Raw genomic sequence first — 15,154 nt, forward strand, 5'->3', positions numbered from 1 at the left:
CATTTTCGGTTTTCACCAGTGACTCCAAACATCGAGTAATACAAGTTAAAGGTTCATGTCTAGTCCCAACCCATAAACAAGCGAAACCATTTTCAGAATTGTGTTTATTTATTTTGTCATTGTGTTCCTTAGAGAGGAGCAAAGTCCACTTAAGATTTGGGGAAGTTGTTGAAATAAGGAAACAATGGCTCTTTTCCTAAAACTAGCCAAAGTTGTTGGTTTGGTAAGGTCAATTCACCAAATTGTTGAGATTAAGAAAAAGTCACGATTTTGGCTTGAATCAAATGTAAATTCTGACATTTGATTTTGCCAGGCAAATTTCACTGTGGAAAGGAAAGTGTCCATTGTGTAAGTTTCACAAATCTAGGGATACAGGTCAGACATGGCTAGATCAGGGCTGGGTATCACAATGAAAATATACTCACCGGCTTGAGAACTTTTACTGAAGTAAAATAAGTCTGGGGTCAGTGTATGTTTTGGTCATTCGATTTTTCCTTTCAGAGACGGGTATTAAAAAACAAAAAACGAGTGGTTATTTGATTTTTGTTTTAAAATACAAAAATTGAAATTGAAATACAAGGCGTTTTTCTTTTTATGGTCAAAAAGGGATAAGCGAAATTTTGAAAATGATTCGATTTTCATTTTGTATTTCCTCATTGCCTTGTAAATGACAAGATCCAGTCTCAGAATATGAAAAAACAGGCCTTTTTTTCGTATCTGTTTTCTAGTGATTACATTTTTTGTTATATGAAAAAGAAAATTTCATTTTTTTAAATTTCCCTCATCCCTTTTTGACCATGAAAAAGAAAAACGCCTTGTATTTAAATTTAAATTTTTGTATTTTTAAAACGAAAATCACAAATCCACTTTGTGGACTTCCTGAAAGGAAAATCAAATGACCAAAAGATACACTGACCGTCTGGTATACTCTTGTTTATTCTTCCTGTCAACAAATCTCAGTAAAAGACAAAAATATGATATGATTTTATATTGAAAAAAGAGACAGATCAGATTAGCCTTTCATTACTCACGTGAGTAACTGTGGGATTGTTGGTTTACTCATTTCATTTAAGAATAAAACTGAAATATGTGCACTTCTAAATTCATAGTTTTCAGTCACATGTGAGACTAGTGTGGAGGCCTGGAGGGCTGCCACTATTGAACACTCAGTGGAGCTGCAGCACAGTGTCGTTACTTTACCATCTCTTCATAACGACTGCAACCACAGAAAAACTAAGATATTTAGATATAATACAAGTGTAGCTGAAGAGGAAACCCTCTAACTCATAGATAATTATTGAACATGCTTGTTTTGGCTCACATGGCACAGTCTCCACAGTATATAATAATCTATTAGTATAATAATGTGTCCTTTAATATCAAGCCATTTCATTTCATTTGAAGCTCATACTTTTTATGGATTGCACTTTTGTTCAATTGAAACTTTGATTGTTGGTGTGACAATGAGATTTGATGAGTAGAAGAAAACTGTCACCAGACTTTATATAAAAAGAATAGTACTGAGTTGTCTTTATAGATGAAGCTATTCTTAACATACCCAGCCCTGGAGTGGATTATTTAAACCTTGAACACATTCAGTTTGAAATGGAAAACAAAAATCTAGTGAAAACATTGGTTAAAAATTAGAAGCATAGTCTTCTGAAGACCCAAACGAAGCAGAAAACACACTCAAAGACTATAATGTCAACACAGATAAAAAGTTCCACAAAGATATTTCTTTACCCATGTCAACATGAATCAAACTTGAATGTCCATTTTCAGAAACATAACAGTGGAAGACTTTGATCACAGCATCAGTCAGTGAAATAAAACACATGACAAATAGAATAAAAATGACACCATAAATGATGCCCTGTTCCTGTTCCTCCCTTTAAACTGTCAGATAACACTAAACATTATTAAAGGTGTCCCCAATTATTCAGATCTGAACCTGCAGGTTTGCAGATCTGACCACACTATTATATAAAGTCACCAGCTAGCGACATTTTTCAGCTCTAATTAATGATGTGTTTCATCTACTGTACTGCACTCTACTGTACTGAAACTTGCACAAATTTGGTTACAAAACAACATGTAAAACTAAATGTACAATAGTAGAAATAAAAGTAAACAAGTCATTGCAATGCAATCGTTCTCACAAGGTAAGGCAAGGTTAGCTAGCTGATGATGATGTACACATTATATTCTTGTAATTTAAAGCTGTTAAATTGATCTTTCCAATTCAAAAGGTCCAATCATATCTTAACATTTCTTCATGTTTAAGGATTACACATTGAGCTTTAGCAAGACAGATATTTTATCCAAGTTTGCCACTTGGATTATTTGTGTTCATTTTGGTTGGTGAAGCACAACCTGCCTCACCAGCCTTCTCAGCTCAGCTCAATATAACAACTGGAGACGTACATTGCTTGGTTTCTGTCATCACCTTCACCGCCAGGAATTGGTGTGTGGTGTCTGTAACACACAAGACCCTGTCCTTTGTCTAAGGTTTAATTTCATACTTAGTTGTAGTATCTATAAGCAGTAGTAGAGATTCATCTCTAACCACCCCCTTTACCACCAGAACACCAAATGACAGCATGAAGTAAAACACCTTTAATATTCTGGTTTACAGACTTATCACAAAAATAATGTTCTTTTAGATCTGTGCACATCTGTCTGTTGAATGGCTGGCAGTGTGAGTTGCTCTAAAAGGGGTTTCATATCTCTAGCTCATTTGCATTTTGTCTTGCATTTCTCTCATAGCTGCTGCGTTTTATGCGTTAATCCAGCTCAGCTAACTCCACGCCTAAGGACACAGCTGTTTGAAGTGCTAATCATCCTCTGCTAGTGGTTAGCCTTTAGCTGCTAGTGTTTGATGTGCTAATCCAGGCAGAGAATTGATGATTATTAATGTGTTCAGTCCCAGCTGCTGGCAAGGCTGTAAAACATCTGGAACAAAGACTTCAAACCAGAAAAAATCCAAGCAGGTTTCTTCTCTGTTCATCTGTGTGCATGAACAGTTAAGTAATCAGTCATATGAAGCATAAACAGCGTGTGCATCTGTGAATCTTCCATCATTAAACTGGCCCAACAGGTTCTTCATAAAAAAAAAGATTTATTTTTCCCATAGAATGACAATAGAGTCTGCTTTGGTTGGTGAGTTCACCAATATAGAGGAACTAGTTTTTAATTTCCCCCTTAAGGATAAACACACAGAAAATAATTATTTTGGTGCCACAGTGTTATCACTGAATTCTCAATATCTTCTTCCTGTTTAAGCTGTGTACAGTAGACTATGTTTCTTTAAAATCGTCACTGCAGTGGGAGTATAGTAGTTCAAATAAATTACTATTAAAATTGACAACAAACCTCCTTTTTCATATATAATACATTCTTGTTTTGAGTTCATTTTTTTGTTTTAAGTTTTGGCATAAGGTATTTATCTGAACAAGCACTGTCTCATCATAAGTGTCTTGTGTGTGGTAAAGCTCAGTGTATTATTAAAACAAAAACTGCACCTTATACATTTAACATTAGTCAAGAAGAACTGATTGTGACGTTGAGGCCCTGTACACTAATAAATGACAGCTAACATACTGTGTTATAGCTGTCCTGTAGGCTTGTCAGTTAGTACCATCTTGTGTTGTCACAATAACAAAATTATGACTTTGATACCAATACTATGTTTAGTAGCATGACACTCCTTATTTTAAATGTAAAGTATCCTATTGTTTGGCTCTATCATAGCTGTCTGTAATTCAGTTGGTCCATCTAATGTGTGAGGTAACAGGAAATAGCTTAATCAGTAAAATTCAATAGAAAGCTTCTATAACTTTTAAGTTATGATCGTTTACCTATTTGCATACAACCTTCTTTATTCATCCATATTTTTGCATATCTTTGTAATTCTAAGTCTGAAAATGAGCGATGATTCAGAAATTGTCATTTTGTGTCATCGGAGGCTGCTATGGTTAGTGGGGGTGAAACTACATCGCTAGTTCCTCATGTTTTCGACCACAGAAGCTACAGACGTATGTCTGCCATCTTGCTCAAGCTGGAGCGGACTGGTAGTGTTGGTGCTCTCACTGTTTTGCCAGTGAACACAGACATAGAGTTTGTTTTCTGAATTTCCAAGATGCCAATTTCTACTGGAAGAAATCTCGGAATCAGTTGAGGAAACGGCCTTATGTGCTGTAGTAAATGTCTGTAAATAGAGCACCCTTAAGTGGGTGTGGCCTCCTGTGCTGTGCATTCTGGGAGTTGTTGTCTTTCATCCACATGAGCCAAAAAGACACTTTCTGCCTTTTCTCGGTGAAGAAGGCACCAACTTCGAAATTTATTTCACATTTCTACTACATATATGACCCAATGTCAATACAGATTCATGTTTCAACGGGTGAATTATCCTTTTAAGGGAATATTTTTGCATGATTTGATGACTGCAGCACACAGCTATTCATATGTCTCAAAGCCTCAATCTAATGATACTGTTCACTTTTACATTTTCTCTCTGCATTCTTGTTTTTGCTGCAGTGACGCTCTGTGTTCCTCTACGGAGAGCAATAAAGTTTGATTTGATATTTTATGAGCGTCAAAACTGCTGCAGCAACTTTAATGACATGCAGTGAATTTTTTCAAGGAGATACAAGGGTATTTGCTGGCAGCCATAAAAGTTGGAAAGATGGACAGATTACGAGATAATGTCTCCCTGTCTGTGCAAAGACGGCATTTGGTTTCAGTTTTGTTGATACTACTAATATCTGGGATCCGAGAGCTCAACACACAGCAAATCAAATAAAGAATCAGCACTACAAATACAGACAACACAACCAAATTTAGATACACAACTACATTCCACAAAACCGCCAAATGCATATTTGGTGGTATTTGGCAAAATTGAATTGTGATTTGGTATATGTTGTGGAATTTAATTTGTTTTTGTATATATTTTGCTATTTGCTTGTGTTGTGGTACTTTCTTGTGTTATCTGTATTTGGATGTGTTGTGATACATTTTGTTGTGTTTTTTTCATTCTTTGTTATTGGTTGTGGGATTGTAATTGGTTTAGCTGTGGTTTTAACTTGTGTTATTTAAACTGGTTGAGTTGTGTTAAGATATTTGATTGAGTTGTAATATTGGGGTGTGTTGAAGCAATTGTATCTTATAGTATTTTTTTCAATAAAGTATTAGGTTGTGTTGTTGTCATTGGTTGTGTTGCATTATAATCTTGTAATTTCCAGTTAGTTGTGCTTTGTCTTTTGTTGTGTTGGGGAACCACAACACAAACCTATACCAAAGCAAAACAGTGTTGGTTATTAAATTGTATATGGTTTTGTCGTTTTCAGTTGTGTTGTATTTGGTAGAGCTGCTGTATTTTGTTGTGTTGTCTGTTTGTGATGTAGTTTTTAGCAATGTGATGCGGTAAATACGGGATAAAGCAATATGATTCCCTCACATGTATTGTCTTGTGTCCTCCATTGTGTAAAACTGATGTCTATGTGTCTATCTGATGATCCTCTGGGTGTTTTTCTCTGATCACACACCCACCAACAACAACAACAGGGACACATTAAATTTAGATGTGAAACACAAACATGAAATTCTATGTTGATGACTGTCTGTCCTATGTTTCAGTCCTCTGCTGAACATCTATGAGATCAGACATGTTACTCACATACATACATAAATGAGGCATATATGTCATGTATATTTATACCTTCACTATATGAATGACTGTTCATAATTCATTGAACTGAAGATCAGAAAATATAGAGCTACAAGCTGAGCCATCCATGCATGTCTCCCAATGAGAATTTAATATTTAAATGACAAGATAACGTGTAATTTTGTTATTTGCCCAAACAAAATGACTTAAAGCAGCAATGAACCATTGAATAGGTAATTTATTTTATTCTGTAGCTACAATTTAATCAATACATTTTTTTTTCCATTCCATTTTCCAGTTTTTCATTAATTGTGTGTCCTAAAGGCAAACATGCATCTCTTTTGACATGAATGTTTCTTGGGTTTATCAGCATATAATAAGTATGAGTAATAGTTGCCCCTGAACATTAAATTTAGAGCAGAAAAACACACAGATGTCTATTTATTGTTTTCCTCTCTGAGATCCTTTTCCTGACATTTGATGATTCAACAACAGTTGAAACAGGAGGTTTGTCGCCGAGACAGCGGGCAGATGAATCCCTGTGGACATTTCCCATCATACCTCATTGAACTGCTGTGCTGTATTGTTCTGACAGCCCTGAACCACAATCTGAATACAAACATGGATGCTGTGAGGCTGCAGGTTTTTGAGAGGACATTACAAACTACATCATAAATATTCCTGTCAGAGACTTGGTGGTGGCTGCAGAGATACTAAACCTGATTTTAGGTTTCACACAGTTTTGGGTGCAGCCAAATGTATTCTTCTTTTATCTAGAAGTGAGATTAAACCACTGCCTGATACCAGAGCAGCAGCGTTAATGTCCTACAATTCTTCTCACAACTCAGGTAGAGATACGAAATGTTTGTCCAATCAGGCTCCAGGCAGATCAACAGATAATTGTCTTGGTGTGTTTGAAAGTCGCTGCAAAGACTCTCCATCTTACTCTCTCTCTCCTCTCTCAGTATGTGAGATGTTTCGTATTTAGTAGCTAGCCAGTATCATTGCAACACTAGGGGAACTAGGGGAAGTAGAGGGCAGGCAATCACAGCACTTGCCAAAAAAAGCACTCACAGTCAGTGGCTATAAAAGAAGTGGTACTGTTTGGCTAACAATTGACTAAAGACTGACCTTGAGACAAACACCTTGGTTTATTCAGCATTCATTCAAGAAACCCCCTGCTGAGCCATCTATGGGCCCCATAGATGGCTCAGCAGGGGCTTCTTGTGGTAAAAGGCATGGAGGTGCATATCTCAAAATGTGTTACAAAAGTACCAACATTATCAGAAAATGAATGAGAATGTCTTTTCCAAGACCAACCCCACACATTCAATTGTAGTCCAGAAAATTTCGAGAAGTAACCCGTGACTACACTAACAATTGTAGAGAACAGGATAGTGAGAGTAGAGTTAAATTGATTACAGTGCAGTAGAGTCATCTTAAATTCAGTACAGCTGAGTTCTTTAGAATAGAGTTTAGTAAAAAAAGAAAAGTGGAGTACAATAGTGTAAGAATTGAGCAGGATTAAAGTAAAGTTAGAGTTTTTACCAGAGTAAACAACAGCATAATAAAGACCTTTAGTAAAGTAGAATAAGAGTGCAGTTTAGGTACAGTAGAGTTCAGTACAGTAAAGTGAATAATCCTACAGTACAGTATGGTAGAGATTTTTAGAGAAGAAGAAGAGTACAGAAGTAGAGACAGGTACCTGTAAGTTCTTCCTCCAGACATTCACTGCAGCGAAGGCGAGCTGCATCTGTTTCCTTCTGGCGTCTTTGTGTCGTTTGTAAGCAATCTCGATGAAGATGAGGAATATCCCCGCGACGATGCCACCAGCTACCAGCATGAACACACCTGAAGAGGATAGGTAAAGTCGATTGATGTTAGTTGAGGTAATAAAAAGCAAAAGTTTTTTTTTAAATGTAATTTGGGGCTTTTTATGCCATTATTGTTAGAGATAGGACAGTGGATAGCGTAAGAAACTGGCGAAAGAGAGAGTGGGGAACGACATGCCTTGAAAGGAGCCACAGGTCAGATTCGAACCCTGGTCGCCTGCTCTCAAAGTCTCTGAACATGGAGCGCACAATCCAACCACTAGGCTACCTTGATCAGATTTTTGAGCACACACTGAAACAAACTTTACATATGTGGCGGCAGCCGTAACCCCGAAACATTGTACCAAAATGCTGACTTTATATTGAATTATTGTTTTACCCAGGGTTTTACCGGCCTAATCACTTAGCTCGCTTGTTCAGGACCGAAAAAGTACACCACGGGCAAAGCAGCATTGTTTTTAGTCGTTTTAACTCACCCTATATTTTTGTTTTGAACTAACTAAGGGCAGTCAAGCGACAACGGCTGCTAGCACTGGCGAATAGTTTTTTAGTAATGGATCTCACTTTCCCTCAGGACTGCTAACAACATATTTGCTAATGTCATACCGACAGCATGAAGACTGTTTGCTGTGAAGTTTGTCTTAAACTCAGTAGCACTAACTGTAGGAGCTATAGAAGAACGGCACCATGCTATTCAGTTACATCGATATGGCAGCTTCTTCGTCATCATGGTCCTTTCCACCTCTACGGCGATGACATCCAGCTTTACATCTCCACCAATTCCATCACCACAGCAACCAGCTCCACACTAACAAACTGCCTTACTGAAATAAAAACATGGATGCATACAAATTGCCTAACACTTAACTATGAATACGACCACTGCAATAACATCCTTTACTGGACATCATCCAAAGTCCTCAATAATCTCCTATACATCCAGGACTTTACTGACCCAAACCCAGTCCTGTGACCACATCACCCCTGTTCTTCATTTCCACTTGCTCCCTGTCCCTTACTGTATTCAATACAAAATCCCTCAACCACCAGACCCCCTTATTGCTCATTGAGCTACTCCACTGTCATACTACTTTCTGTAGTTGCTATGTTTGCTAGTTTCTTCCTATACTATGATGTTTTGATCTTATAACTTTTAACTATATACAGTGTCTTCGAGTACCTTAAAAGCGCTTTATGAATAAAATGTATTATTATTAATATCAGACCTCAACATGTAAATCGTGCGACCCTTTCAGTGATAAAATGAATTTACATTAGAGCTAAGTAACATGTTCTATTGCAATGGTGCAATTGATATTTATATATTTCTGATTTTAAAATGTGTTGCTTTATAACTCAATGCAAATGCACTGAATGTGTGACATAAAAGAGGAAAAAGTCACAATCCTTAAACCAACATTACTGTTCATAGCTCATTTTTGGCTATAGGTACAGTTTGCCTCAGATCATTCATTAGAACATCATAATTGTTTCAAAAGAATGAACTTTTAAATCTGGAAGTATGCTACTAATTTTAAATCTAGACGCTAAACATTTACTTAAATGATCCACACCAGTCCATTAGTCTGCTTCTTACCTGCCATGTTCTCAAAGGTGAGGGTGGCAGGGGCATTGCTCCTGGAGTCGCACTCCTGGTATCGTACCCATGTCTTGTCCAAGTCCTCCATGAAGCCATTCTCGTGGGAGCTAGGGAAAGACAATGAAAAATAGTAAGACATCAACACACAGCATAAGACCAAGTCTATGTTAACAAGTCATTAGGGAAATATATCTGTAGAGAGTTAGAGAAGCATGAGGTGGGTACAAATAGAGGGGATGCAAAGTATGAACAGTTCATTAGTCGGGTATCATAGGCGTAATGGTAGAGAATAAGCAGAGTGTCCAAAAGGTATTCATAGGGTTTCTTGAGGGCTACGTTGTTATCAGACTGTGTATCAGAATTCAAAATGTAAAAGGGTATCACTAGACAATCACATGACTATCAGTGGGGTTTAAAAATGTATCAGATAGGTGTATCAGGAAACACAAGTGTAAGCAAGAAATCAGAAGGGTACATGTTGACCAAAAATGGGGTATAAACAGAGCGTGAGTAAAGTCTTCAAATGGAGGGCATCAATTGTCCATCGATAATATTAATAGGCTTTCTTAGCCTTTTGTGGCTGTTGTGGCTATAAGCAGAGCACCTGTACAGTATTAGTATAGTATTATAAATGTAACAGAGTATCAAAAGTTGATCAGTGAGATTTTTGGGTATCAAAATAGCCTCAACTAGGTATTGTAGAAAAGAACACGACTACCAGTATGTTTGTAGTGTTTCTTTGTACCTGAGAATAGCAAGAGAAACGTTTTGTTTCCATGGACTGTCTTTTCTCATTCCAATCCCAAAACCGGAACGAAAGAAAAGCTCTCCCGTAGTCACTAGGTCGCACTTCTGCGATGCCTCGAACTCCAACACAGCGCTGTCCCAGATGAAGGCATGAAGCTTACTACAGAGGGAGGAGAAGAAAACATTATGTGTCTGGTGGATACAATTGATTAATGAATGTGGATCAAACCAGTCAAGTGTATGACAGATATAATCCCAAGTGTATAAACAGCTTACTTGTCTCTAACAGCTTGGATGGCCTCAGCAGCGCTCTCGTAATTGTGTTTCTCCATGTGCCTGTACATGGTGCTTAGCTCCACCTGCCGTCTGAAGTAAATATCAACCGAGCTCTGCTTCACTGTGGCGTAGATGAATTTATCTGACGGATTCCGAAGCTAAAAACAATTACAGCACAGAACATTGTCAATAGGCTCACATTTGATATTTTAATATTCATATTTCTACTCTGTAAGATCAAGTTTCAACAATTTCTCAGTTCGGGATCACTAAACATGAATTGATCTATCTACAGTCTATACACCGTCTATACTTCGGTCTAATGTGTGTTTGTCAAATATCAGCGTGAATTGTCACCAGAGTACAGACGGGTGTTTCAGGCAAACAATCTACAAAGATAACAACTCATTCCCTTAACCAAATTCCCATTTAAACCTCAATAGCACAGTAAACTTCCACGTTAACCAGTTTAACCTGAAAGCTTCATATTTATCGTTTTTCTTCATCAGCTGTGAAGTGGAACGTCCGGTTTAATACAGTCAGAGGAAAAAAACAACAACAATTGAGTCCTGTTTGTATTTTGTTATGAAATCCTGAGCACCACAGACTGTCTCTCCTGTTGGTCTGCCAAACTCTGTGTCAGCTAATTATGACAAGCAGAGGTTGAGAGGTTTGTACCACTCTCAGGTTTAAAGTGACACTTAACTTCCATTTGTGACCAGAGCAGAGATCACAAGGAGTTAACAAGACCTGCCTCACAGCAATTCATATCTGGAAGCAGTGCAAATGTGCAAAAATCAGGCAGTTTCAGTTTTCAAGATGTCCTAACCTTCTTCATTTGAAGATTGAGCTATCAAAGTGATACCAAAATATAACTTCATCCAATCAATCCACTATGAACTCAGTTGATTTACATCTAGTCAACTTATTCAGGTGATTTGAGCACTTAGGATAAAGCCAGTTGTTTTGCTTAATTGAGGCACAAAAGATTTGGAAGGGAGATAGTAATTGATTTATTTTAATAGAATGAGAGAAGAATTGAGTGTCTCACCCTGGGGTCATTGATGCCAGTGATGCGCTCCTCAGGCCGGTCCAACACAAGGAAGGCTGCCAGGTTGGCAGTATATGAAGCTACAATGATCATAGCAAAACCTGCCCACACCATACCAAGAATCCTCGCTGAGAAACTCCGGGGAGCTCCTACATTCACAGACAGATTATTAGTGTGATCGATAGGACTGAAGGGCAGGATGTGTTCAATTAGAAGACAACCAACCTTCTCCTATCCCAGAGTTCAGGAGTACTCCCCATGAGAACCACATAGCCGAGGACAAGGTGAGGGCATCTTCTTCTTCTTCTTCACTATTCACTTTAAACCTTCCGAACGGGCTGCAGGAACACAGGTATGTTTTCTGAGTTGTGTTTTTTTTAGGTCGTTCGAGAAACATTGCTGACAGTTACTGTTATTTTTCCCATCACTCAAGCAATTAATATTTGTGTCTAAGGGCCCTTTTTAAGTGGCGTAAAGCACCTTGTCTGTAGGGTGTGGCGCTCAGACCATTTGGGGAGTGTCTGATTATATATTGGTATTTACAAGGCGCACAATCTGGGTGCAGAGCACAAATACGATGGATTATGTGGCTTGATTATGCATAGGTGTGTTTTGTCGTAAAATGAATCAAACCAATCAGAGTGTCATTCCATTTAAGAGCCAGATGTACGTGGCAGATTTCCATTTTTTTTCAAGGACAGAATGAACTCTGGTCGGCTCATTTAACTTCTCTGCTTTCATTTTGCCCCTGAATATCCAGAACCCAAACAGAACATTGTATAAAAGATACGTTGATGGTGGAATGAAGTTATATTTCACTGAATTATTCCCACATCATCAGAAACAATCAGAAAGATTCACTGAATATTTCCACATGAGGCACAAAAGTGTATCCTTATTCATTTTTAAGATATCCAGACAAACTGACAGGATGAGACAGGATCTATGTTTAGTAATGTTCTGTGTTTTAAACATCAAATAAAGGTAGGCTGTAAACATTTATTTACTCATTTTCTCTGCTGAAATGCTGGAATCCCTGGCTATAGTCTATAATGCAGGCGGAATGGACACTAGACAGTCTGTATTAATAACTGTGGGCTGTATTTTCAGTAACACTCACAGTTATGTACAAGATTTATTATAAATCCAACTCTGTGTGTGTATGCTTCTGCATGTGTTTCTCTGTGTATTAAACAGAACGTGCCCTGGGACATGCAAGGAGGAGTGCTTGGAAACAAACAGAAACAGAAACAAAAGCTCTCTGTCTGTCAGCCCTCCAATCCTTTAAACACTCTATTTGAATGTATCAGCACATATGATATTAAACTGTGGAGTAGGTGCGCTGTTGTACATCCTGTGTTTGTGGATTAAGCTCAGTGGATGGTCGTTGTGACGTAGTGTGCCCATGTTTCTAATGCATCCTCTTAATATCAGAAACATACTGTTCAACACACTTCAGAGTTTAGACCAGGTTTTAGGTGGTCTAAGGCACAGGTGTTTTCAGCATCCTCAAGATAGGAACATGCCAGATTTTTGCTTGGCCACACCTCATTGTAAAACAAATACAACGTTGACAGCTTTAATAACTGTCTTTAAAAATGTGCTCGTTCATTCATCTCTTAGACATTTTCACTCAACACCATCTCCTTTCTTGTTTCTGAAGTCACTAGTTGGACCGTAAACTGTGGCAAAGTATGGACAAGGAAGTCTTGGCTTGAAGGCCTTTTTCACTGACAGCTGGCTAAATCAGAAGCCCTGAAAAGTTAGCCAACGCTCAGAGAGCCTGTATGGCAGTCAGTCAATAACTCATGTACTCTGGGGCTGCCTGGGGTGCGGTAAATTGGCTGCTCACTCGCTCTGATTCCAACATCGCCCCTCCTGCCCCAGGCTTAAAAACCTGTAGGTCTTGGCAGTCCAAATCTTATTTGCAAGTGATGTAAACACTCATATCCCCCTGGCGTTGTGAGCTTCCAGACTGGGACATATTGAGCCAACTTGCTAACAGCTACAAGCAAACATTCTCACCAGTTAGAAACTTGTGATTCAATGAAAGCTTAGACTCAGCAGCCAGAGGACCTCAGAGATGACCAGAAAATATTTCATCCATAAAATATGATCCAGGTTTTCTTGAAAAGTTAATAATGTTATGTTGGCTCAATCCATGGAGACACAGCAGGCTTCTGTCTTTGTTTACCTGCAGAGCCTGCATCAGACACTAATCAAAAAACTTTAGCTATGGGTAGATAACAATGGCGGATAGTGTTATCTATGTAGGAGTTAGATGATGATAGTATACGGGTAAAAAAAAAAAAAAGAAAAGAAACATGCTAACATGTTCAGAATTAAAAGTTGGCCAGTCCAACCAGGTCTTGTCTTTGTCCAAAATAAATTCCACATTGCTTAATGCTTAATGTATTCTGTGTTTATCTTGGTTTCTTGCTAACGTCTGTTTGCCACTAGCTTGTTTGAAAGTTCCAGATGACGGTCAGAAACTGTCAAACAGACGCCTGGTGGGAATTTCAAACTAAAAGAGATATAAAAATTACGATGTCGATCGATGTTTTGACTTTCCATTGATTTGATTGGATCATTGTTCCATCAATTGATTTCTCAATGCAGGTCGATGGATCGTTGCACCGCTAGTTAGTTAGTTAGTTGTATTTTTACAGTTCTAATGGAGGCCAAAACAGTCTTTTCAAATAAACTTCTTATTAGAATAGCAGAATACCATCATGTGTGTGTGTGTGTGTGTGTGTGTGTGTGTGTGTAATTACCTGAACCGGTCTAATAGGTAAAGCATCACTGCCACCACGTGGACCGACAGACCGACTAACAGCCACAGTGTGCTCTGGAACGGCTGCATGAATGAATCCAAAGTGCTGCGAGGGATTTCCTGAACACACAAAAAACAACACATCATTTTAACAATCCCATCATAATTATCATGCAGAATAATATTATATATATGTGTGTGTGTGTGTGTGTGTGTGTGTGTGTGTGTGTGTGTGTGTGTGTGTGTGTGTGTGTGTGTGTGTGTGTGTGTGTGTGTGTGTGTGTGTGTGTGTGTGTGTGTTGCATTCATACTTTATATATTTCATGGTGGACTCCCACCAACCCCCCCAACTGTGGACAATCTGAAGCCTCCTAGCAACAAGTTGAGGTTGGTCAATTGACACAGTATTTAAACTGGAATGATAAATAATTTATATTACTTTGACGTTGTTTCTGAGCAAGGCACTAATCTCCAACTCTGCGTAACTATCTGTAATTAAAGAATAACTGTTTAATGCTCCAGCCAGAAGGAATTAATTATCCCTGTTGGATCCATTAGAGGTATTAAACCAGTGGACCAGATATGATCCTGGATCAGAAGTGTGGAGGGTCGATGGAAACAATTGACCAACTTCCTGCTGCTGAGCCTCACTAGCAGTAAATTGGGTCACTGACTCAAAATATCCCAAATAATCTTTCAGAGCAGCATGACAGCAGCCTGATTCGAGCTGTAAGGAGGTCCAGATGTCAGGTCTGATTAAGTGTTATAGACTCTTTCTCCTGTATTATGTATTTAAACCCAAACAACAATGGTTCAGCAGCTTCTTCATTGGTTTTCACCAGTTTCATCATGATACCATATACCAATTCTTTGGACAATGATATGAAATTTGCCAATATCATAAATATGATTTCAATTTGATTTGATTCATGGACCTAGGGTCAATTTCAGATGTTATTACATACCCATTTAACACAATCATCCAATTTCACCAGAAGAAAAATTAATGTTGATTTGTTTTGGCAAATTTATTGATGAAACGTTTCTGAAATGTTCTTTTTAACTGTAAAGTGGCCCATTTTTCATGTTTGAATTCATATGTTGTTGTTTTTTATCATTTGTCATTAAGGGCCCCTGATGGCCTTCAAATGATGAACATGACTATGCACGTTTGTGTCTCACCTTGATGAATTTTAATCACCAAACA

The 15,154-nt window shown here is 38.1% G+C and overlaps 1 protein-coding gene across 5 annotated transcripts in view; it reads right to left on the reverse strand.

Moving 5' to 3' along the window:
• Positions 1–15,154, reverse strand: part of grin1b (glutamate receptor, ionotropic, N-methyl D-aspartate 1b) — a 60,231-nt gene that overhangs the window by 5,737 nt on the left and 39,340 nt on the right. For all 5 annotated transcript variants that reach the window (XM_065966308.1, XM_020649738.2, XM_065966310.1 and 2 more), the window contains 7 exons: positions 13,949–14,067; positions 11,400–11,512; positions 11,175–11,323; positions 10,124–10,281; positions 9,846–10,007; positions 9,098–9,207; positions 7,374–7,519 (listed from right to left, as the gene is read on the reverse strand). In XM_065966308.1, the coding sequence (XP_065822380.1) occupies positions 7,374–7,519; positions 9,098–9,207; positions 9,846–10,007; positions 10,124–10,281; positions 11,175–11,323; positions 11,400–11,512; positions 13,949–14,067 (957 nt within the window). The remainder of the gene's footprint in view (positions 1–7,373; positions 7,520–9,097; positions 9,208–9,845; positions 10,008–10,123; positions 10,282–11,174; positions 11,324–11,399; positions 11,513–13,948; positions 14,068–15,154) is intronic.

This window comes from Labrus bergylta, chromosome 2 (assembly GCF_963930695.1).
Source record: "Labrus bergylta chromosome 2, fLabBer1.1, whole genome shotgun sequence".
NCBI classification, from domain to species: domain Eukaryota; kingdom Metazoa; phylum Chordata; class Actinopteri; order Labriformes; family Labridae; genus Labrus; species Labrus bergylta.